Source organism: Phocoena phocoena, chromosome 19 (genome assembly GCF_963924675.1).
Source record: "Phocoena phocoena chromosome 19, mPhoPho1.1, whole genome shotgun sequence".
Classification (NCBI taxonomy): domain Eukaryota; kingdom Metazoa; phylum Chordata; class Mammalia; order Artiodactyla; family Phocoenidae; genus Phocoena; species Phocoena phocoena.
In genome coordinates, this window is record NC_089237.1 from 18,733,067 (window position 1) to 18,758,899 (window position 25,833).

The 25,833-nt window shown below is 39.7% G+C and overlaps 1 protein-coding gene and 1 pseudogene across 1 annotated transcript in view; one reads left to right on the forward strand and one right to left on the reverse strand.

The window, feature by feature from the left end:
• Window positions 1-25,833, forward strand: part of BRCA1 (BRCA1 DNA repair associated) — a 72,204-nt gene that overhangs the window by 19,615 nt on the left and 26,756 nt on the right. Inside the window, exons 6-15 of the mRNA XM_065897971.1 lie at window positions 812-917; window positions 1,863-1,908; window positions 4,257-4,333; window positions 5,461-5,577; window positions 8,806-8,877; window positions 9,282-9,370; window positions 14,842-15,013; window positions 20,910-21,036; window positions 22,673-22,860; window positions 24,813-25,123. Coding sequence (XP_065754043.1) covers window positions 812-917; window positions 1,863-1,908; window positions 4,257-4,333; window positions 5,461-5,577; window positions 8,806-8,877; window positions 9,282-9,370; window positions 14,842-15,013; window positions 20,910-21,036; window positions 22,673-22,860; window positions 24,813-25,123 — 1,305 coding nt within the window. The remainder of the gene's footprint in view (window positions 1-811; window positions 918-1,862; window positions 1,909-4,256; window positions 4,334-5,460; window positions 5,578-8,805; window positions 8,878-9,281; window positions 9,371-14,841; window positions 15,014-20,909; window positions 21,037-22,672; window positions 22,861-24,812; window positions 25,124-25,833) is intronic.
• LOC136138324 (NADH dehydrogenase [ubiquinone] 1 alpha subcomplex subunit 6 pseudogene) lies at window positions 19,851-20,229 on the reverse strand (annotated as a pseudogene).

The window sequence follows — 25,833 nt, forward strand, 5'->3', positions numbered from 1 at the left end:
ACCAGGGCACAAATCCGTGTCCCCTGCATCGGCAGGCAGACTCTCAACCACTGCGCCACCAGGGAAGCCCATTGCTGGGTTTTCTTTATTTTCATTTATCCTTTTTAAAAATTTACTTGGGGGCTTCCCTGGTGGTGTGGTGGTTAAGAACCCACCTGCCAATGCAGAGGACACGGGTTTGAGCTCTGGTCCAGGAAGATCCCACATGCCGCAGAGTAACTAAGCCGGTGCACCACAACTACTGAGCCTGCTCTCCAGAGCCTGTGAGCCACAACTACTGAGCCCGTGTGCCACAACTACTGAGCCTGCGCTCTAGAGCCTGTGAGCCACAACTACTGAAGCCCCCGCGCCTAGAGCCCGTGCTCCGCAACAGGAGAAGCCACCACAATGAGAAGCCTGCACATGCAACGAAGAGTAGCCCATGTAGCCCCCACTCACTGCAGCTAGAGAAAGCCCGAGTGCAGCAACGAAGACCCAATGCAGCCAAAACTAACTAAATAAATAAATAAGAAAGAAAGACAAAAACAAAATCAAAAAGAAAAAAATGCTTTCCTTATCTTTAAAAATACTACACAGATAATACATATTTACTTTAGAAAAATTTAGAACAACAGAGAGAGGGGAAAAGTATTCAAAGCACACAAAACTCATACATTCTGGTGTGTAGTCTGCGAAATGTTTTTTCTGAGGTGTCATAAGTGTTAGCTAGTTGATAATGGTCTATTTGTTTTGTCCATGGCTTTGAGTTTCTGTTAAGAAAAAAAAAGCACAGAACTGGCCAACAATTTGTTGATCATCCTTTAATGCTTAGCAGGGAACCAGTCTTAGTGTCCAGCTCTCTAACCTTGGAATTGTGAGATCTCTGAGGACAAAGCAGCAGATACAACCTCAAAATAAGTCCGTCTACATTGAATTGGGTAAGAGTCTCAGATTTTATAAGTTTAGAATGATAGTTGCTGGATTCCTTGTCTGGGAGTTTTACCAAAAACCGTGGTCACAATTTATACAGTGGCAGGGAGCTCTGGGAAGTGAAAATAAAATAATTTTACTAGCCTTATGATGTGTTATAAATAATGTAAAAGATGCAGGTCTCACCTTGAAGAACCTTCCTTTGTAAAGAGAGCAAAAGAAAGGATGTCTGGTTATAAGTATGTGTAAATATACTTTGGAAATATGGAGAGTAGGGCTAAGAAAGAATGTAATGAGTGGGCTACAGCATTTGGAGGGATCTAAGATAACTTGTACTAGACTAGAAAGACTTAAGAACAGCTGAGCTCAGTTCAAGCAGGTCTCTCTATGTCTTATCGTTTAGAGTATATTTATAATTGGAAAGAACGGCCCTCCTTTGAGCTCCCAAGCACTAATGTTTGACATAGCACTTGTCATATTCTTTCAAAATTTCTTGTGTCTTTTCCCCTTTTAAGATCATAAGTTCCTAGACAACAGGTATTGCCTCATAAAAATAATCAAAATAATTATAATAGAGAATATTTAGGAGCACCTACCGTAGTGCACGCACTGGTGTGTTTTACTTGTGTAACTCATTTAAGGTGCATGACAAACCTGAGATGATTACTACTATTATACTTATTTTACAGATGAGGGAATTAAGGCACAGAGAGGTTAAGAAATTTTTCCAAGGTTGTAAAGCTAGTAAGTGAAAGAGTCATGATTCAAACCTGTGCTTATGACCACTTCTCTGTATTGCCTGACATGTATCATTGTGTCTGCCATGTAGTGGGTGCTCAGTAAATATTTCTTGAAGATATGTTTTGCAACAAGTGTATTTTTTGAGTTTAACCCTTTCAATAAAAATCCTTTTATTGATTTGTTATTTGGGGGTATTTGGGGAATTTTTTTAGGATCTGATTCTTCTGAAGATACAGTTAATAAGGCCAGTTATTTCAGGTGAGTCAAAGAGAGCCTTTTTCTATGAAGCTGGCATTTTTGTATCTAGTTAATATTAAGGATTGATATGTCTTTAGGTTAGAATCATGGCATTGGAATAGACCTTAAAGACCATCTACTTTAATCTCCTCATTTTATAGCTGAGAAAATATCCTTTTTTAAATTATTTATTTATTTATTTGTTTGTTTTTGGTTGCATTGGTTCTTTGTTGCTGCGCACGGACTTTCTCTAGTTGCTGCGAGCGGGGACTACTCTTCAGTGCAATGCGCGGGCTTCTCATGGCGGTGGCTTCTCTTGTTGCAGAGCATGGGCTCTAGGTGCACGGGCTTCAGTAGTTGTGGCATACGGGTTCAGTAGTTGTGGCTCGCGGGCTCTAGAGCACAGGCTCAACAGTTGTGGCACACGGGCTTAGCTGCTCAGTGGCATGTGGGATCTTCCCAGACCAGGGCTCGAACCCGTGTCCCCTGCATTGGCAGGCGGATTCTTTTTTTTTTAACATCTTTATTGGGGTATAATTGCTTTACAATGGTGTGTTAGTTTCTGCTTTATAACAAAGTGAATCAGTTATACATATACATATGTTCCCATATCTCTTTCCTCTTGCGTCTCCCTCCCTCCCACCCTCCCTATCCCACCCCTCCAGGCAGTCACAAAGCACCGAGCTGATCTCCCTGTGCTATGCAGCTGCTTCCCACTAGCTATCTACCTTACGTTTGGTAGTGTATATATGTCCATGCCTCTCTCTTGCTTTGTCACAGCTTACCCTTCCCTCTCCCCATATCCTCAAGTCCATTCTCTAGTAGGTCTGTGTCTTTATTCCTGTCTTACCCCTAGGTTCTTCATGACATTTTTTTTTTCTTAAATTCCATATATATGTGTTAGCATATGGTATTTATCTTTCTCTTTCTGACTTACTTCACTCTGTATGACAGACTCTGGGTCTATCCACCTCATTACAAATAGCTCAATTTCGTTTCTTTTTATGGCTGAGTAATATTCCATTGTATATATGTGCCACATCTTCTTTATCCATTCATCCAATGATGGGAACTTAGGTTGTTTCCATCTCTGGGCTATTGTAAATAGAGCTGCAATGAACATTTTGGTACATGACTCTTTTTGAAATATGGTTTTCTCAGGGTATATGCCCAGTAGTGGGATTGCTGGGTCATATGGTAGTTCTATTTGTAGTTTTTTAAGGAACCGCCATACTGTTCTCCATAGTGGCTGTACCAATTCACATTCCCACCAGCAGTGCACGAGTGTTCCCTTTTCTCCACACCCTCTCCAGCATTTATTGTTTCTAGATTTTTTGATGATGGCCATTCTGACTGGTGTGAGATGATATCTCATTGTAGTTTTGATTTTCATTTCTCTAATGATTAATGACGTTGAGCATTCTTTCATGTGTTTGTTGGCAGTTTGTATATCTTCTTTGGAGAAATGTCTATTTAGGTCTTTGGCAGGTGGATTCTTAACCATTGCGCCACCAGGGAAGTCCAGAAAATATCCTTTTTGCTTCGTTGGTTGGTTTCTTAGTAAAGAGTTTGAAAGAGTTTAAAGTAACAGTAGAACTATGCACAGACTTGCTTCCAGCAGATGGTTGTGCCCTAGCTTAGTTCCTCGTGTATGATAGTGTTGACTCAGTGATAATTGTGGCTGTTGAAAACATTAGAGTACTCAGTTTTCAATTCTTTCCTTCCTCTGTTCCTTAATTCCATCTGTAACTCAAACTTTGTCTACATAAATTAAACCATAATCTACAAGCAGCCCCCAACTGGGTTGTCAAATTGCTTTCGTTAGAAATTATTGCTTGACCCTAAGATCTGTGATGGTGTCATTGCCAATCAGATTTTGTTTCCAAATGACTTTTTCCTGATCTCTCAATTGGGAGAAAATGGTTTTTAGCCTGAAAAGAAGCACAGAAGGCAGTGCTGCAAAGTGGTGTGCTTTTGCATTCTATTGGAATGTCTCTTCCATCCCAGTGCTCCCTTTGTTTAGATAACTTTGTACTTGTATTCTCATTAAGATATATTTTAAGTTTTGTTGGTTTTCTCTTTACTCTCTTTTAGCTATTATTTGGCCATCATTTAAATTTCAGTTCTCATTTGTATGTCCATAAAGCAATGTTCTATACTACTGCTGTGATTTTTGTGACTGTATGTTCTCAGTCTTTGACCGTTTCATTTTGATTAGAAGTTACCAAAACACAGATTTCAAAAAATGAATCAAATTGATAACCCTTATTGCAACCCTACCTAGAGGAGCTAAAATACTTGATCATGTGACAACTATTTGTGCATATAAACTACTGTTTCTCACTAAGGCTTCTGTCTTTTCCCTATAGTGTAGAAGACCATGAATTGTTAGAAATCACCCCTCAAGGAGCCAAGGCTGAAGCTAGTTTGAATCGTGCAAAAAAGGGTAATGACAAGTCTTCCAACTTAACAGGCACTAAAGAAAGAATAGGTAGATGCGGTACTGTAATAGATTATTCTGAAGAACCATTTGGGGCGTTTATAATTCACAACATTTCTTGGCAGAGTTAGAATATCGTTCTTTCTCAGATGTCATGGTACAGCCTGACAATGACACTAGACTGATATGGTTATAATAGTACCCTATGTAATTGGCTGTTGCCTTTACTTTTTTTTTTTTTTTTTGCGGTACGCGGGTCTCTCACTGTTGTGGCCTCTCCCGTTGCGGAGCACAGGCTCCGGATGCGCAGGCTCAGCGGCCATGGCTCACGGGCCCAGCCACTCCGCGGCATGTGGGATCTTCCCGGACCGGGGCACGAACCCGTGTCCCCTGCATCGGCAGGCGGACCCTCAACCACTGCCCACCAGGGAAGCCCTGCCTTTACTTTTAACTGCTGTGTTTTTATTTCATACTTTGCATACTGGTGTTTAGATAGAGGAAGTATGAGTCTGAAGATAGAACAGAAGCACTATATGTCTGATGCCCAAACTGTGCATTTTTTTTTTGATTGAAGTAGAGTTGATTTACAATATTGTGTTAATTTCTGCTGTACAGCAAAATGATTCAGTTTTACATATATATACATGTTTTGCAATATTATTTTCCATTATGGTTTATCACAGGATATTGAATATAGTTCCCTGTGCTATACAGTAGGATCGTATTATTTATCCACTCTATATATACTAGTTTGCATCTGCTAACCCCAAACTCCCCCTTCATCTCTCCCCCACCTTCCCTCCCCCTTAGCAACCACATGTCTGTTCTCCATGTCTGAGTCTCAAACTGTGCTTTTAATTCACTGTTAGAGTTTAGTGAAATAGGAGGTATGGTTTATCAGTAGGGAGAATTCTGAAATTAAAACTCTAATTATTTTGAGTGGAAATAATGAGAGTCTAGATACATAGGAATTGAGCAGAAGAGTATGAGCTACATCTTCAGTACACTTGATAGTTGAGGTTACTCTAAGAATAGCCAGTTCCTTCATTCCCCCTCAACCAAGTTGTATTAAGTACCTATTTTTTTCATAATAATTCAGTTTTTAAGCACCTTGTTTGTTTGTTTTTTTCCAGCTGCTTGTGAGTTTTCTGAGAAGGACATAACAAAGGCTGAACATCATCAATTCAGTAATAAAGATTTGACCACCACTGAGAAGCATGAAACTGAGAAGCATCCAGAAAAGTATCAGGGTATTTTTGTTTCAAACTTGCATGTGGAGCCATGTGGCACAGATACTCATGCCAGCTCATTACAGCATGAAAACAGCAGTTTATTACTCACTAAAGACAGAATGAATGTAGAAAAGGCTGAATTCTGTAATAAAAGCAAACAGCTTGTCTTAGGAAAGAGCCAACAGAGCAGATGGGCTGAAAGTAAGGACACATGTAATGATAGGCAGACTCCTAGTACAGAGAAAAAGGTAGTTCTGAATGCTGATCCCCTATATGGGAGAAAAGAACTGAATAAGCAGAAACCTGCATCCTCTGACAGTCCTAGAGATTCCCAAGAGTTTCCTTGGATAACACTGAATAGTAGCATACAGAAAGTTAATGAATGGTTTTCCAGAAGTGATGAAATGTTAACTTCTTACGACTCACGTGATGGGGGATTTGAATCAAACACTGGAGTGGCTCGTGCAGTGGAAGTTCCAAAGGAAGTTGATGGATATTTGGGTTCTTCAGAGAAAATAGACTTAATGGCCAGTGATCCTCATGGTGCTTTAATACGTGAAAGAGTCCACGCCAAACCAGTAGAGAGTAATATTGAAGATAAAATATTTGGGAAAACCTATCAGAGGAAGGCAAGCCTCCCTAACTTGAGCCGCATAGCTGAAGATCTAATTATAGGAGCATCTACTGTAGAACCTCAGATAACACAAGAGCGCCCCCTCACAAAAAAACTACAGCGTAAAAGGAGAAGTACATCAGGCCTTCATCCTGAGGATTTTATCAAGAAAGTCGATTTGGCAGTTCTTCCAAAGACTCCAGAAAACATAATTGAGGGAACTGACCAAACAGAGCAGAATGGTCATGGGATGAATATTACTAGTAATGGTCATGAGACTGAAATGAAAGGTGGTAATGTTCAGAAAGAGAAAAATGCTAACCGAACAGAATCATTGGAAAAAGAATCTGCTTTCAGAACTAAGGCTGAACCTATAAGCAGCAGTATAAGCAATATGGAACTAGAATTGAATATCCATAGTTCAAAAGCACCTAAAAATAGGCTGAGGAGGAAGTCCTCTACCAGGAACATTCATGCACTTGAACTAGTAGTCAGTAGAAACCCAAGCCCACCTAATCATACTGAACTACAAATTGAAAGTTGTTCTAGCAGTGAAGAGATGAAGAAAAAACATTCCAGCCAAATGCCAGTCAGGCACGGCAAAAAGCTTCAATTCATGGGAGATAAAGAACCTACACCTGGAGCCAAGAAGAGTGACAAGCCACACGAACAAATAACTAAGAGACTTGCCAGTGACACTTACCCAGAACTAAATTTGACAAACATACCTGTTTTTTTTACTCACTGTTCCAGTTCTAATAAACTTCAAGAGTTTGTTAATCCTAGCCTTCAAAGAGAGGAGAGCCTAGGAACAATTCAAGTGTCGAATAATACCAAAGACCCCAAAGATCTGACATTAAGTGGAGGAAAAGGTTTGCAAATTGAAAGATGTGTAGAGAGTACCAGTATTTCCTTGGTACCTGATACTGATTATGGCACTCAGGATAGTACCTCATTACTGGAAGCTGACACCCTAGGGAAGGCAAAGACAGCACCAAACCAACATGTGAGTCTGTGTGCAGCAGTTGAAAGCCCCAAGGAACTTATCCCTGGTTGTTCTAAAGATATTAGAAACGACACAGAGGACTTTCAGGATCCACTGGGACATGACGTTAACCACATTCAGAAGGCGAGCATAGAAATGGAAGAGAGTGAACTTGATACACAGTATTTGCAGAATATGTTCAAGGTTTCAAAGCGTCAGACATTTGCTCTGTTTTCAAATCCAGAAAATCCAGAAAAGGAATGTGCAACAGTCTGTGCCCACTCTGGGTCCTTAAGGGAACAAAGTCCAAGAGTCCCTCTTGAATGCAGACAAAAAGAAGAAAATCAGGGTAAGAGTGAGTCTAAAATCAAGCATGTGCGGGCAATTAATACAACTGTGGACTTCCCTGTCGCTGGTCAAAACGATAAGAAGCCGAGCGGTCATGCCAAACGTAGCCCAGAAAGAGTAACTAGGCTTTGTCAGTCATCACAGTTCAGAGGCAACAAAACTGAGCTCATTATTGCAAATAAACATGGGATTTCACACAACCCATATCTTATACCATCACTTTCTCCCATCAGGTCATCTGTTAAAACTATATGTAAGAAAAACCTGTCAGAGGAAAAGTTTGAGGAACCTGTAATGTCACCTGAAAGAGCAATGGAAAACGAGAGCATCGTTCAAAGTACAGTGTGCACAGTTAGCCAAAATAACAGTCGAGAAAGCACTTTTAAAGAAGTCAGCTCAAGCAGTATTCATGAAGTAGGTTCCAGTACTAATGAAGTAGGCTCTAGTATTAATGAAGTAGGTTCCAGTGGTGAAAACATTCAAGCAAAACTAGATAGAAACAGAGGACCTAAATTAAGTGCTTTGCTCAGATTAGGTCTTATGCAACCCGAAGTCTATAAGCAAAGTCTTCCTGTAAGTAACTGTCAACTTCCTGAAATAAAAAGGCAAGGAGAAAATGAAGGCACACTTCAGGCTGTTAATGAAGATTTCTCCCCATGTCTAAATTCAGATAACCTAGAACAACCTATGGGAAGAAGCCATGCTTCTCAGGTTTGTTCTGAGACACCTGATGAGTTGTTAAATGATGACAAAATAAAGGAAAGTAGCAACTTTGCTGAAAGTGACATTAAGGAAAGATCTGCTGTTTTTAGCAAAGGTGTCCAAAAAGGAGAATTCAGAAGGAGCCCTGGCCCTTTAGCCCATCATACACCTTTGGTTCAGGGTCACGAAAGAGGGGCTGAGTCCTCAGAAGAGAATGTGTCTAGTGAGGATGAAGAGCTTCCCTGCTTCCAGCACTTATTTGGTAAAGTAACCAATACACTGTCTCCATCTACCAGACGTAATGCTGTTGCCACAGAGGGTCTATCTAAGGAAACAGAGGAGAATCTAATATCATTGAAGAATAGTTTAAATGACTGCAGTGACCACGTAACATCGGCAAAGGCATCCCAGGAACATCACCTTCACGAGGAAGTGAGATGTTCTGATAGCTTATTTTCTTCACGGTGCAGTGTAGTGGAAGACTTGACCACTAATACAAACACCCAGGATCCTTTCTTGATGTTTGATCCTCTTTCCAAACAAGTGGGGCATCAGTCTGAAAACCAGGAAGTTCTGAGTGACAAGGAATTGGTTTCAGATGATGATGAAAGGGAAACTGGCTGGGAAGAGGATAATCGCCAAGAAGAGCAGAGTGTGGATTCAGACTTAGGTATTGGAACCAGGTTTTTGTGTTTGCCCCCGTCTATTTTATAGAAATGAACTAAATGTTTATGCCTTTAGGGGAGCACATTTTACGAGTTTCCAAGTACAATGAAAGTAACTGCTTCTTAAACTTTAAACATGTTCCTCCCAAGGTGCTTTTCCTCAAAAGTCCTTTACTCAGCTAGAACATCTTTTCTATTTGAATGAGATTTAATGCCCTAATTATTGGTGGACTTGCTTCTGGTTTTCATCCTTACGATTCCTAAGAGGAAATCCGGTGTCCCTAAACAAAGAGTAATCATTTTGTGTGACATGAAAGTGAAGTTTGTCCTGTCAGTGAGAAGAAACAGGTACTGCAAGTTGGAGTATTGGCTGTCTGTTTTTACATCTGAATCTCTATTATCATTTAAGGTGAAGCAGCATCCGAGTATGAGAATGAAACAAGCCTCTCTGAAGACTGTTTGGGGCTGTCCTCTCAGAGCGATATCTTAACCACTCAGGTAAAAGCACATGGGGATGTGTGTGTGGTGTTCTCAGTGCTATGCATCCCGCATTCTTAAATTTGCTTATAAAAAAAAAAAAAAAAAAAAATTTGCTTATATCACCTCTTAGAATTAATGGTATAACAGTTGTGTGTGGGACCTTGTCTCCTCAAATTGGATTGTAAGCACCGAGATGAAACACATTACCTCCTATTTCATACACACACATACACACATGTACGTACCAACATGCTCACTGCAGAACACTAAATACTGAATTTAATGAATAAGCGAAACCTTCAAAACCCATTTGCCCTATAGCAAAAACATATATGAAAGCACAAAAACATATGAAAGGGGTGTGTTTCTTCTCAGTACCAAATTGACACCTACAGAGTTCTCTTCCTGTTAGGCACTGTCTAGCCTTTCACTGTTTGGTGGATACTTCTTTTTGTTTTTTCTTTTTAAATCGTATAGTTATTTGTTCTTCAGTGCCTGTAAGTCATCTCTTTTCTTTAAAAAGTACACAGTGTTACTTCTTGCTCCTAGTGGTCAATATCCAATATTTTGATGACTTGTGAGGGGGGTAACAGCTTTGTCATATCTACAACATTTGGTAACATGAATATTTCAGTACTCCAGGCAGAATAGTCTCCTAGAAAAAGCATTCTCTACCACAGCATCTAAAAATTAACAACATATTCCTCACAGAACCTGGCTCTGTCTCCTAATTTTTTTTTTTTTTTGTCTCCTAATTTTTATGTTGTAGGAGTGGCACCAAAATTTTCTAAGTTCTCACATTCAAAACTTCAGGCTCATTCAGCTTTTTTTTCTCCCTTCTTCCTTCCTTCCATTGCGCCAGGTCTTTAGTTGTGCCATGTGGGATTTTTTAGTTGCAGCATGTGGGATCTAGTTCCCTGACCAGGGATCGAACCCGGGCCCCCTGCATTGGGAGCGCAGAGTCTTAACCACTGGACCACCAGGGAAGACCCTCAACTTATTTTTTTAGAATATGGACACAGTGGTTGCTGGTGGTAATGGTGAGAGTTCTGTACCTGGCTGTGTTACTCTAGGCAATTTACTTATCATCTCTGAACTATAGTATGTACATTCTTAAAATGGAGATACCTGGATCACCTTGAATCATCCTGCCATGACTTCTTTTTCTCACCTAAACCTTAAATACACCTTCAGCTGCTAGCAAAAAGTGACATTTTTTTCTGAACTTCCTGAAATTCCAGATTAGATAAAACTGAGAAAAACCGATAGTCTTATAATATTGTATATGTGCATCATAAAAAACTTAGAAAATACAGATAAATAAAAATCATCCCTGACAGTCCAGCGGTTAAGGCTCCGTGCTTCCACTGCAGGGGCACAGGCTCCATCCCTGTTGAGGAACTAAGATCCCACATGCCGCAGAGCAACGAAGCCTGTGCGCCGCTACTACTGAGCTTGCGCACCACAGCTATAGAGCCCACTTGCCACAATGAAAGATCCTGCATGCCCCAACTAAGACCCAACACAACCAAAACTTAAAAAAAAAAGAGAGAGAGAGATTGGTTTGGTAAATATTAACATTTATCTCCGGTATGATATACAAAAGATAGGTAATAGTTGTTGCCTTCAGGTGGGGAAATAGATGATTGCGAGAAGGAGAAGGAGGAAGCCTTACTTTTCTCTGAATATCCTTTTGTGCCTTGAATTTTATACCATGAATTTGTATTAATTATTTTTAAAATTAAGTTCTATGCATTAAAAATCATTACTATTAACTTATTGGTATATATTCTTTCTTCCTATTATACACAGGGGTGTGTGTGTGTGTGTGTGTGTATACCTTATCTTTAAAAAACATTCAGATGGTACTCTACAAACTTACATTGTTTTTACTATGTCACTAAATTTTCTTCAATGAATTTATTTTTAACTACTATATAGTATTCTTTCCTTGTGTACACCATGATTTATTCAACCTATTGCTGAATATGAGGGTTTCAGGGCAAGAGACACAGTTTGCTATCATGTACAGCACTGTATTATTATCTTAAAAAAAATTTATTTATTTGGTTGCACCAGGTCTTAGTTGCAGCAGGTGGGCTCCTTAGTTGCAGCTTGCTGGCTCCTTAGTTGCAGCACACAGGCTCCTTAGTTGTGGCGTGCGAACTCTTATTTGTGGCAGGCATGTGAGATCTAGTTCCCTGACCAGGGATCGAACCTGTGCCCCCTGCGGCGGAAGTGCAGAGTCCTAACCACTAGACCGCCAGGGAATTCCCTAGGAGGCCTTTTCTCTGTTTGCAATTACTATGACCCTTTCTCAGTGTGGATCTGGGGCTCTGTCAACGTGGCTTTCACCTTTTTATCCCTTGTTTTAGAGTTGTAGTGTTCGGTTTCTGATTCCATCTGCCTTAGCCATGTTGTATGATATTTGACATTCAATAAACTACCTCCTTGTTTTCTATATTTCTGATCTTGTTCCCAGAGATGTATGTCTATTTGTTCAAGATTCATTTTATAACCTGTTTTTATCAAGCATCTACCCAAAACAGAGCCAAAGTCAGATTTCAGGGCTAACTTAAATCTAGAGTAGCTCCAACAAGCAGAATGATTGAAGTGGGATCTTTTCCCAAGGTCTGTTTACACAGAACTGGGGAGACATATATAGGAGATAAATCCTAATTTGGTATCATTAGTATCTGTGCTTTATCAAAGACTGATTAACTATATTTATTCATTAATTCATTTCTGCATTAAATATTTACTAAATGCTTACTGCCTGCTGGGTGTTAGGGATACAAAAATGATTAAGGAAGGATTCCATCCATCTGGGAGGAACATTCCACTTCGGTATACTAATGCACTAGCAGTATAAATGAAGCACTGAGGGGTCATCTGTTCCTGACAGGAGATGTATTATTGGTGGGGACTTCTGAAGGAGATATTCAAGCTGGACCTTAAAAGATGAGAATTTTTTCCAGGTGGAAAGAGAAGAGAGGCAGTAAATCAAGGCAAAGGCACGGAAGCGTGAAATCATGCCCAGGAAACACAAAGTTGTCCCATGTGACTGGAAAACAGGGCATACGTGGTGGTTTTGGGGAGAAACAAGAGATAAGATCAGAGTGTGGAGGCCCTTTTGATTGATTTTGGGCTGAGTTGGGTCTTCGTTGCTGCGCGCGGGCTTTCTCTAGTTGCGGCGAGCGGGGGCTACTCTTCGTTGTAGTGTGTGGGCTTCTCATTGCGGTGACTTCTCTTATTGCAGAGCACAGGCTCTAGGTGTGCAGGCTTCAGTAGTTCTGGCACACAGGCTTCAGTAGTTGTGGCTCATGGGCTCTAGAGTGCAGGCTCAGTAGTTGTGGCACACGGGCTTACTTGCTCCGCGGCATGTGGGATCTTCCCGGACCAGGGCTCGAACCCATGTCCCCTGCATTGGCAGGCGGATTCTTAACCAGTGCACCACCAGCAAAGCCCGTGAAGGCCCTTTTGAATGCTGTGCTTAGGAATTTGGAATTTATCATGAGATCAATAACGAGTAATAATTATACAGTATTCAGAAAGTGTTAACTTTTTATATGAGCAGTTGTATACAACTAAGCTCCTAATGGAAAAAAGAGACATGATAAACATGGCTTTTAGGGAACTTTAGCTGTATTAAAAGTAGATATCAGAGTAGCACAGTGGGAATAGAAAAGAAAAGTAGGACTAATTCAAGAAACACAAGAATTAGAATCAAGAAAACTTGGTAACCAATTTGGGTTTAGTCTCCCAAATGTATCAGGCCAATTGCCTGCAGGGGAATTTGTCCAAGTTATAAAGTAACTGCTTTGGGAAAGCCCAAAGGAAAGTTATGTACCTATAATTCTCCCATTACTTTTCCAATTTCTAACCTATTTAATGGCCACAGAAGTTAGATGTGATGGTTGTGGCAGTAGTGACTGATAGAGCTCCTTGAAGCTTATCAGGTATCCTGGTTTCATTCCAGATTTACTGAGGTGAGCCCTTGGCTAGGATTTGATCAGTGATGGAACTACTCACAAGACACCACGTGGTGGCAATGGTGCTGCTGTGGACATTGGCAACAAAGCAGTCTCAGGGTAGTAGTGGAAGCCTTAGTGGAGCAGGGAATGCATTTCCCAGTCATAAAAACCTCCTAAAAACTGTGAACTCAGTGTAGCAGGAGAAAGTAGATGGCTTGTTTTTAGTAGAGGGCAAAGTCATTTGCGAGGATCAGAAGAAACAGGGTGAAACAATCTGTTTCCCCAGGGTTTGCTGGCAACCATACATGCTCCTTCTAAAAGTAATGAAGAAATGTATATTTTGGAGAGCTCCTTACTTACGAAATACTTCGCTTATCAAAAACCTTAGACTTAGCAGATTTCTTCTTCATATGGAGAAATAAACATCAGGAGCCTCATAAGCAAGAGGAGCCCATTATCTTGAATTGAAAACAATAACTGGCCTTACAGGCTTTCTGAGGGCTCCTTCTGCTGGATCCTTCCATATAGCTGGTTCTCTGCAGCGATCTCTAGGTACCCCGTCCCCATCTAGAATGGCAGCACATTCTAGGGCTGTATCCCCAGTGCCTAACACATAATAGGTGGTCAACAAATAGTTGTTGAATGAATAAATAGATACATTAATGAATTAGCTCTTTGCTTGTTCTGTTAGAAACTAAATGTTCAAAGAATCCCAGAAAAGGAAGTGACCTCACAAGCCAGAGATTAGACATTTTTATATGGACTAACCCAAATCTCTTATGAGTGTCACAATACCAAATTTTTGAAATGCAGCCTATGGAAGGTGTTAACAGAATCATGCTAATTTTAAATACCAAAAGTGTTTTAAGTACCTTATTTTTTCACTCCCTAGCTTTAAAAGAAAATAACCAACTTCAAAAGGACATCACAATAAAACAAGCCTAGTTGGGAGAGTTTGAGGAATTTTTTCTCCCCTTCTAACATCTTTCTGAAATAATTTCATGGGCATTAACTGCATGAATATGGTCAGATTAGCAGGTGCTCAGGGCTTCCCTGGTGGCGCAGTGGTTAAGAATCTGCCTGCCAATGCAGGGGACACGGGTTTGAGCCGTGGTCCAGGAAGATCCCACATACCACGGAGCAACTAAGCCCATGCACCACAATGACTGAGCCTGCGCTCCAGAGCCCGCGTGCCACAACTACTGAGCCCACGTGCCACAACTACTGAAGCCCGCGTGCTTAGAGCCCGTGCTCTGCAATGAGAAGCCCGCTCACCACAAGGAAGAGTAGCCCCTGCTCAACACAACTAAAGAAAGCAACGAAGACCCAACGCAGCCATAGATAAATAAATAGATAAATAAATAAATTTTAAAAAAGGTGCTCAGGCAGAACTTATAATTCCATACAAAGTGATTTCAAGTCCCACTGTAAAATTAATTGGTGTAACATATTCTTGATTTCTGGCAAGTTTCTAAAAGAGTATAACTTTCTTGGTGTCGTTTCTCGTGTCTGCAGCAGAGGGATACCATGCAAGATAACCTGCTAAAGATCCAGCAGGAAATGGCCGAACTGGAAGCTGTGTTAGAGCAGCACGGGAGCCAGCCTTCTCACAGCTCCCCTTCCCTCATAGCCGATTCTTGTGCCTCTGAGGACCTGCTAAATCTGGAGCAAAACACATCAGAAAAAGGTTTGTAATATTGGCCAAACTGTTACCTTAAGCAAAATTCTTCCCTCCCTAAGCCTTTATCTCTTTCTGAAAAGTATGGACCCAGCTCCAACATTTTATGATCTTTGCTCAGCATATATTTGCCGAGTCACTCCGTGGGAAATCTTAGAGCCTTTCTTCTAGTCCCTGCTTACAATTAATTTACCATTCAGAGGGCCCAAGACAGTCAGTAAGCATCGTCATCTGAGTACCCACAGTAAGCAAATGCTATGGGGCACCCACAGGAAGCTGAGTGTCATGGGGCAGATTGGAAATAGGTAACTCCATCATTTTAGAAAGCTTATAAAAAAAACCACTCAGACATGTTTCTTATAGCACTGGTGTCAGATCACGAAGCCCTATTTAATCATTTTCTGGTTTATAGAGAGAGACGTCTATATATACTTCAGGAACTGCACCTTGATCCACAGAAAGCCCAATTATGTGGCAGAGACAGGTGCTTTATAACAACATGATTGTTATCAACAAGACGAGGCATTTGGAGTAACTGGGCAGGTGGAGCTGCTCTGAGCTGACTCCCTATAAGAAGTGAGCACCGAGCTGAGAAATAACCTGGCATAAAGGAAGGAAAGTGAGATGAAAATTTGAGTTTTAACTGGAAAAAGCCTGTGAAAAACAACACATCAGGCAGGGTTTTAAACGGGCAAATACACAGAAACGCATGAGAGGCTAGGCATAGGCCTGGGTTCCAGGAGAGAGCTGGTGCTTAGGAACTAGCACTCCCAGAGTGCTAGCTACCCAGCTAACCTAGTGTTAAAGTCCCTTCTTCGTTCTCCCTCCCTTCCTCAGGCCTACAGGGGGCCAAAGGGCCTTCCTTTGAGTCTTTCTAGGAACTCTACTCTTAATTATTCAAGAGAGTGGCGTTGGTCCCGGAGTGTGCCTTGTAGTGTTTTTATGTTCAGAGAGAAACAGTAAGTAGCTCATGCATGAGAAGCTAGGAATTCTGTTGCTATGGCAGTGGTTCAAAATGTATTTCCTTAAATGCATTCTTTGTAACTATCTTCATTTAGTTCATCTCCCAGATAAAGTAGCCCCAAGTCTCACCACCATCACAATTCTTGTTGGTGCTTTCACCACCTTCAATCTAAAAACAGACTAGACTTTCAATTTTAATGCACCAGATATAAAATGTTATTGTCTGGCTTTGAATATATGTGTGAATCTACTATCCCATCTTTGTTGGGGGAGGTATTTTTTCCTGAAGAACTGTACACAAAATGTTTCTTTGTGGCTTTTTTTATTTCATAAGTGCTATACTTTTATATATTCTATTTTACTATGGATTTGAAAAACTCTGAAAATTTCTTCTGAATTTCTATATAAAACATTTTTTTTTTATGAAAGAGCCTTTACTCTATCCTTTGTGGTAAACTTATTCATTGGTCTACTTTCTCATGAAATTATAACATCCTCAGAGTTTTGAGGTAGGTGGGTAAATGTTGAGAGGAGGGAGGAGAGGCTTATGAGAATTTCTCCATTTAAAAAAAAAGTGTCCCGGGCTTCCCTGGTGGCACAGTGGTTGAGAGTCCACCTGCCGATGCAGGGGACACGGGTTCGTGCCCCGGTCCGGGAAGATCCCACATGCCGTGGAGCGGCTGTGCCCGTGAGCCATGGCCGCTGAGCCTGCGTGTCCGGAGCCTGTGCTCCGCAACGGGAGAGGCCACAACAGTGAGAAGCCCGCGTACCGCAAAAAAAAACCAAAAAAAAACAAAAAACAAAAAACAGTGTCCCCGCTCCCAACTCCACAGAGAGTGTCTGCCATGCCCACTTATATTTGCACAACTTGAATATGTTTTTCAAATTGCTCAAATGCTACTTCTCAAGGAGATCACCTATAACCATGGTTTTTTTTGTTTTTGTTTTTGTTTTGCGGTACGCGGGCCTCTCACTGTTGTGGCCTCTCCCGTTGCGGAGCACAGGCTCCAGACGCGCAGACTCAGCGGCCATGGCTCACAGGCCCAGCCGCTCCATGGCATGTGGGATCTTCCCGGACCGGGGCACGAACCCGTGTCCCCTGCAATGGCAGGCGGACTCTCAACCACTGCGCCACCAGGGAAGCCCGGCCCTTAACTTTTAACAATATCGAATTTGTTTTGCATGTTGTTTAGAGTTCCTCCTTACCTCCCACTAGGATGTAGGCTCCATCTGGGCAGAGAACCCTTACACCTGAGCCTGGAACACAGTAGGCGCTCAATAAATATTTTAATTCACATGATTAAAACTCTGAAGCCCACTCTAGAGTAACTGAAAGAAAATTTCTGGGTATGGATTCTGGAATTTTGTGGCTTTATTTCTGAAACAATTTGAGCATCTACTTAATAGCAGCTCAAGTTTTGTGCCTTTTTCCTTCTTAAATTGGTGTGAGTCTAACTGAAATTCAAGCAAACTTCTTAATTCTGGGAAAAGGAGTTTTGTTTACCTTCAGCTGTACTAAAATGACTTATTCTTTAAATAAATGTTTTATTTTTGAATAACTCTAGATTTACAGAAAAGCAGCAATGATAGTACAGAGAGTTCCTACAAGAACTCTACCCCTTACTTAGTTTCAGTTTCCCCTAATGTTGTCATCTTACATTACCATGGTAATTTTGTCAGAACGAAGAAACCAACATTGGCACATTACTAGTAATAAGCGAAACTCTAGACTTAATCATATTTCACCAGTTTTTATTTTTTTATTTAGTTTTATTTTATTATTATTTATTTTTAGATGTGTTGGGGTTTTGTGCGAGGGCTTTCTCTAGTTGCGGCAAGCGGGGGCCACTCTTCATCGCGGTGCGCAGGCCTCTCACTATCATGGCCTCTCTTGTTGCGGAGCACAGGCTCCAGACGCGCAGGCTCAGTAGTTGTGTCTCACGGGCCTAGTTGCTCCGCGGCATGTGGGATCTTCCCAGACCAGGGCTCGAACCCGTGTCCCCCGCATTGGTAGGCAAACTCTCAACCACTGCGCCACCAGGGAAGCCCCAGTTTTTATTTTTTAAGAATCCGTATTCTTAATGATGATGAAAGCTCCTTTTCCAGGATCTTTACATCAAATGTCCTGCCTTCAGCCTAGATCTGCCCTACTGTTTACCTAAGGGTCATTCCCAAGCCTGCATAATATTTTTGTGCAAACGTGTATTCTTACCCATTATGAATGATGTGTACCTCCTTCTGCAGGTAAAGCTATTTCATATCAGGCACTTTGTTTTTAATTTTGTTTTGTTTTTTTCCTCCTGAATTACCTGTCATTCATAAAGCAAACAGCATTTGTAACATCGTAGTCCATTACAGCTGAAATGATTTTCAGACACATCTGAGCTTTTCTGCCCTACAGTACGTTCATTCCTGAAAGCTTATAGTTTATCATTTCTCAATATCTCTTTCCTCCTTTTCAATGTCTTTCTCTTTGATTCTTCCCAATACTTTTCAACAATGCTTATTAGCACCTAATAGGCAGTCAGTAAATTAAATGTTTGGTCTGGCCCATATTCCCTACCCATGAAGAATATAACATATTAAGACCCACAGATGAAGGAATGATTTCAGGGGGGACTACAGTACTGTTCCAGTACTTGGGCTCTGGATCACTGCATCTATGAAATAAGGATTAAGGAAAAAGAAGAGCAGAAAAGTTTTTCCCTGTATTTTTTAGGTACTATTGAGTTATTGAGTCCTAACTCAGGTTAGCTTATTTTCTTTGTAGCTTGGGCCCCATTGTAGTGAAAAGAGGAACTTGTATGTTAAGTGTCCAGGTGGTGGAATGACTTTTTAATATCTATTTTTGTGTCTGAGGCCTTTCCCTCCCCACCCTTCCACTTAAAAAAATAAAAAAGCCCTTTCCAATAGTTCATTTTGTCACTTTGCTGTACACTGGAAACTAACAACATTGTAAATCAACTATACTTTAATAAGTTTTTTTTTAATTAAAAAAATAATTAATTCTGTTTGGTGTGATTCCTTAGACATTGCACATTACCTTTTATCAGTGATCACCTTGTATTTAGGGGGGAAATGATGCCTATATTAAAAACTTTACATTCCAGTTGGAAGAAAAACCTGCTGGTTCATGGTTAGACCCTTCTTTGTTTCAGCACCTTACAGTAGCTCCAGGCAGGGTTCTTGTGTTCCTAGAAACTCACAGGTCCAGAAGAGAAGACTATAAAGGAAACTATAAATAATGTATTTGAGGATCAACTCAGGAAATCAATGATTATTTCCCCCCAGGCTACCCAGTGTCTTAAAAAAATAGTTTAATTAATACAGCCCTTTGTTTAAATTTTTCTGCCTTTATTTATGGATTTTCGCTTTTCTAATAAAAGCTCAAAATAAATTATAGTCATCAGTGACTTTGTAATGGATAGAAGACGTGTAATTTTTAAGTATTTGTTTTTGCTTTTTAAATATTTCTGCCTTTAAGCCACTTCCTAGAAAGCAGTGGCACACTAATACATTTGGAGGAATTAATAAATAAAAAGGATGTACTAACGTGCTAGAACTTTGCCTTGGGTCTGTTCTGTGTTTTTTCCTTTCTTGTGCCAGTTCATCATTAGTTCCATGTATTACTTCCAGGTTCCTTATCAGTCAGCACCTTGTTTTTTTGTTTGTATTGGTTTTTCGGTTTATTATTTTCTTAGTAATTGAAAATGTGAAGCAAAACGTCACCTCTTTTTTCTTTCTCATCTGACCCCTCCCTTGTTTCCACACACATGCAAAACTCAAACCCCCATCCTACACAGTCTTTTTTTTTATCATATATTGAGTTTATTTGTGCTCTAAAATATTTAAATATCGACATGCACCTTAATATTGAGTGATGTCACGGGTCATGCCCAACGTATAACTTGGACAGGAAATCCTTTGGCCTTGGTGCTTCTGTTTCATGGAAAAACCGCATGACCTGTGTCCGCTGCTTCCACACTTCGTTTCTTCCAGTTCCATCTTTCCCTTAATGACCAGAAGATCAGCCACCTTGGGGTCTATGATGTGGGCATTCTTCATAAACATTTCTCAGACTTTATCCCGTCCCTGTTTCACAAAGATGTCTAGCTGGAATAAATACACAGTGTTCGGCACCTCCTGATACCAGGCGCGGTAGAGCTCACGCAGCCTTCGCGCTTAGCCTCGTTCATGTCCTGATTGAAAATGGGCTTCACCGAGGTGCTGGCTGCAGCAGCAGCCAGGCGGAGGCCACCCATCTTGCTAAAGCCCTATACGGTCTTTGATGTGGCGGCAATAGGGATGGAAAAGGGAGTGTGCTTTGTGCTTTCTAGTACTTTCTCTTCCCTGTTGTCTGAGGTGATTTGAGTATAATTTAGTTTGCTGCAGAGATAAAAATTCATTTCCTATTCTTATGTCCTTATCATTCAGGGCCAAAAAATATAAATATATTATTTTTTCAGCCTTGTCTCAGCTGGGTATCTTTATTTACCCAGTTTTAAAGTGTTCCTTTTATTGTTGTTATTATTTTTTAGTCATTGAGTTCCATTTGGTGCTGTATCACTTGTGTTTATAGAATTCTGTCTGATATACCTGTTTAAAAACCAATCTGATTGGGACTTCCCTCGTGGTGCAGTGGTTAAGAATTTGCCTGCCAATGCAAGGGACGTGAGTTCAAGCCCTGGGCCAGGAAGATCCCACATTCCGCGGAGCAATTAGGCCCAGGTGCCACAGCTACCGAGCCTGTGTCGCAACTAGAGAAAGCACAGCAACAAAGACCCAACTCAGCCAAAAATAAATAAATTAATTATTTTTTTAAAAAACCAATTTGATTGTCACAGATTGCTGCTTTTGAAAAAAATTGATATTCTCACCTGAATTATCACCATCAGGACAAAGCAGTAAAGTAGATTTCTTTGTTTTCTCATTCCATTTAAAGCAGTATTAACTTCAGAGAAAAGTAGTGAATATCCTATAAGCCGGAATCCAGAAAGCCTTTCTGCTGACAAGTTTCAAGTATCTCCAGATACTTCCACCAGTAAAAATAAAGAACCAGGAATGGAAAGGTAAGAAGTAATAAATGTCAAGTTTGGTAGCTAAGTAACACCTGTACTTACATTAAACTTTTAGTGTTAATATTTTTTTCACCATACTTTCTCTAGTTTTTTGTACACGGACATATCTAACCTCTCATTGCCCTAGGACACTTCTTTTGTTTAATTGTATGTAGGCTCTTTGGACCTGTACAAGGCATGAGCTACAACATGAGAAATGCACAGTAGATCTGTCCCTTTTCAAGGTCAGAATAAAATACAGAACTAAAACCTCAACAGGCCTGGAGGCTGATGTTAGATTTCTCCAAGGCCGCCCTTGCCCTAATTGAAGTTTTTGCCTTCCTAGAAAAAGTTTAGCTATTCATTTACCCCAGTAAATATTCAGAATATCTTCCAGGGATGATGTTCACATCACTATTGATATAAGACTATGTAACACTTTATAGTTTTTAAAATACTTTATCTACTTCTTCATTTGATCTTTATAAAAACACAGTGAAAGTAAAAGGACAAGTTCTGGACTATTATTCCAAATTGATAGTTCAGGATGGAGTCTCAGAACTGATAGAGTCACACATCTCATGACTCTAGAAAGGAAAAGGAATTCATATTTATTGCGTTTCTACCAAGTGTATATATATTTTCACTTATCTCTCTGGAAATAGTGACAAGTTGTCAATAATCTAATCACACCATCTTTTCCAAGCATCTTGGATTGGACTGAGGATATATTTTTGAGGCTGTGATAATGGCCTGATGGCTGTGATAGAGAATGAAAAGACTTGACCTCCATAGGCCCTAAACCCATGATTAGAGGTAATGACCTCATTGCTGTGCTTTAACCGATTGAGCTAACCACCTGTTTAATATTCAGATGAAATATTCCTCTTCCTCTTCCCCCACCCCAGTATACCCTATAGAGACTTCTATTAAAAAACCTACACATTGATTGAACTTCCTCTACTAGACTGCTTGAGGAACAGTTCAGGTCTGCTCATCTTTAATCCGTGGAGCCTAGCTTTAGTGCCTGACTCATACTAAATATCCAATAATTGTTTGAATCAGTTATCTGATCTCTGAGGTCCTTTCAATCTGTCGATAAGTATCGTATTCAGCAAAGTTCTAAACACCTGAAAGGGTAGAGGAATTACTGTGTGCATATGCTCTTCTAACAATATATTATAGCTGGCTTTTATTTTTAGAATGACTTTGGACGTTGAAAAGGTAGGAGGTAGGGATGATTCTATGAATTCTGCTAAAATTGGGTAGAAAGAATGAGTGTAGCAATGTCAAAATTAATCAACTTATTTTCATGAGAGAGCTGATTCTCATACATTCATTTGAAATAGTGTATAGAATTTGAGTGAGTGGCAGTGGATAATTTGGTGAAATTTGCTGACATGCTTTTAAATAGCTAGGAGATATACTGCCTCAGGCCAGACCCTAAGGAGAGATGTTATATGTCAGCCCTGACAGGTTGGCAGACATCGTGAATCCAGACTCCTAGCCATCTCTTGTGTTCTCTCTTGCTAGTCATTCCCGATCTCTGACAGTGAGCTCTTTCACTTATGCCTTGGCTGCCTGGGAAGTATGATTAGTCCTTTCACAAGCTACAGTGATGGTTTTCTCCTTTCATCCTTTTTTCTAGGTCTTCCCCTTCTAAATTGCAGTTGTCAGATAATAGTTGGTATATGCACAGCCACTCAAGGAGTCTTCAGAACAGAAACTGCCCACCTCAAAAGGAGCTTGAGGTTGTTGATGTGGAGGAGCAACAGCTGACGGAGTCTGAGGCCCAGGATTTAATGGAGCAGTCTTCTTTGCCAAGACAAGATCTAGGTAATATTTTATCTGCTCTGATGGAGAAAACACTTTTATTTTACTCTTAACCTAAAGATATTCTGATGAATCAGCTTTCAAATGTGGTAGTCTATCATGAATGCATCTGTTATACTTAAACCCATTAGAAAAATAGCTTGAATGTTAATCCAAGTTGAACATTATTGCCGCTGTTAATCGGTCTATATTGGTTTAACTCTAACAGTTTTGAGGATGGGAGAGTCTTGGTGCTCTCTAAATATTTTACTTCAGCTGTTAGATAAGAGTTCTAGGGCCCTAGGGTAAAGTTTTAGGCTTGTCCTTTATTGAAAAATGAGTCAAATCTCTAAAGTAAGCTCTTGTTTTATGAATTAATGAATATAAATTACTATATATTTTATGCCTTATAAATCACTGTAACTGAATGGTGTGTTTTATGGCTTGTAAATCAAGGTTTTAATCAGTAAAGCAAGTTTTAAATTAATCCTGAAAAACACATTATCATAAAAGGTGCTCTTAGACAACTAAATGTTTTTGGCCATGTTCACTAGGGTCATTTTAGGAATCTCATACATTCTACTTAGCTGTGCTTACTTGCTGATGGAGTGACATTTTCTAAAATGTTTCAGGGATGGTCTGTTTTTAATTTGGTGATGATATCTGATGATTTATTAAGTGAAAAAGTTAATGATATCATCATGGATGAAGAAACAAAAATCATTTTGATTGTATTTAGTCAACTATTTGTATTTGGTATTTTTTTTTTAAAGTTTCAGTGATATAGGAAGTGCCAAAATATTCACAAGCAGCCCAAAGATTAAAGTATACATTTGAGTATAACTGAATCACTTTGCTGTACACCTGAAACTAACACAACGTTGTAAATCAACTATACTCCAATATAAAATAAAAATTTTTTAAACAAGTATACATTTGAATCAAAACCATCCCCTAAGAACTAAACTGATAAATGACAGAAATTATAGAAAGCAGGCTTTCTTATAATATTGCATTTAATATCTAAGATGCAAACATATTTCATGTTAAAACTGAAATAGGGTAGCATCTTAAAAATCAATGGTATCTTTTTTTAATTTTAATTGTGGTAAAAAAACATAAAATTTACCTCAACCATTTTTAAGAGCTCAGTAATGTTAAGTATACTCCCATTATTGTGCAATAGATCTCTAAAATTTGTTCATCCTGTAAAACTGAAATTCTGTACCCGTTAAATAGCAACTCCCCATTGCCCCCTCCCCCTATCCCCTGGGAGTCAGCATTCTACTTTCTAAGAGTTTAGATACTCTAGATAACTCATGTAAGTGGAATTATGCAGTATTTGTCCTTTTGTGACTGACTTTTTTCATATAGCATACTGTCCTCAAGGTTCATCCATGTTGGTAGCTTTTTTAAAACCACTGTGTGTGTAGATAGATATAGATATACACATATCTCACATTTTCTTCATCCATTTATCCAATGACAGACATTTGGGTTGCCTCCACCTCTTGGCTATTGTGAATAATGCTGCAACAAACATGAGTGTGTGCATTTCTCCATTTTATTGTAATTAAATGTAACAGGTGAAGAGTAGTTCATTGGAATGGATGTGGCATAATTTATTTAATCTCATTGTACATTTAGTTTGTTTCTAAAACCTTACTGTTATAAACAATGTTGCAGTGAACATTCCTATGACTACACTTTTACAGACCTCTTTTATGTCCTTAGGATACATTTCTAAAACTAGAATTGTTGACTGCAAGTATAAACACACAAGGCTGTTGCTACATAATACCAAATTTCCTTTAGAAAAGTTAAGCTGCTTTGCACATCTACCGACAGTGTTATTAATGTACCCATTTTTCTCTTAACCCAACTTAATCTGTCTTTTTAATTTTTAGCAGAGACTAGATGTTATAATTCAGAATTGACTGTCATATATATTAAATTTCTTTCCTCATTCCTTTCAGAGGGAACCCCTTACCTAGAATCTGGAATCAGCCTCTTCTCTGATGACCCTGAGTCTGATCCCTCTGAAGACAGAACCCCAGAGCCAGCTCATGTCTGCAGCATGCCACCCTCAGCCTCTGCACTGAAATTACCCCAATTTCAAGTAGTAGAATCTGCCAGGAGTCCGGCTACATCTCATACTACTAATACTGCAGGGTATAATGTGAGGGAAGAAAGTGTGAGCAGGGAGAAGCCAGAGTTGATACCTTCAACACAAAGAGGCAACAAAAGAATTTCTATGGTGGCATCAGGCTTGACCCCAAAAGAATTTGTGAGTGTATCCCTGTGTATTTCCCTAATGACTGAGCCTTCATTAACATACCGCAATGGCTTTAAATGGGTACTAGCTGTGAATAACCTATAGGAAGAAATCTGGCAAACGAGCTCATTACTATGTAATTTAATTTCCATTACTAATTTCTGAAAACTTATACCTAGATAAAGCTATAGCATGGATTATTTTGTATGTATTTAGTAAAGGAAATAATTATTAAATATTAGCAGAAAGGTTATGGTTTTGAGTATAATCCAGAGCTTTTTTATTTTAATTTTCTTTCTATCTAAAAAAGCAAGGAGGTATAGCTCTACTCTCCAGAAGGCATCTTTTCCCCACCTTTGTTCACATCTGAGTGAACTTGCCAGCATGATTAACTAAATTTAAACTGGTTCCAAGTACATGGCCAGATAGTGGCATTTCTCCAGTGTTTATTTATCTTTATCCTGGCTTGTAACACTGTTATCCAATAGCTTGCCCTGTCAGTTCTACCCTACAATAACCCATCCCTGTTAGGATTTTGACATCTCCTGCTAGAAACAGGAGTTGTTTTGTGCTGTGGAAAAATACCCATTAAAATATTAAGACCACTGAAACTTTGTTTCTGCTTGGATTGAGCATAGATTTCAGACATCATAGGAAGTTTATCTCCCCTTAATTAATCACCATTAATTAATCATTAATTGAGTGAAGATTTCTTTAAAACC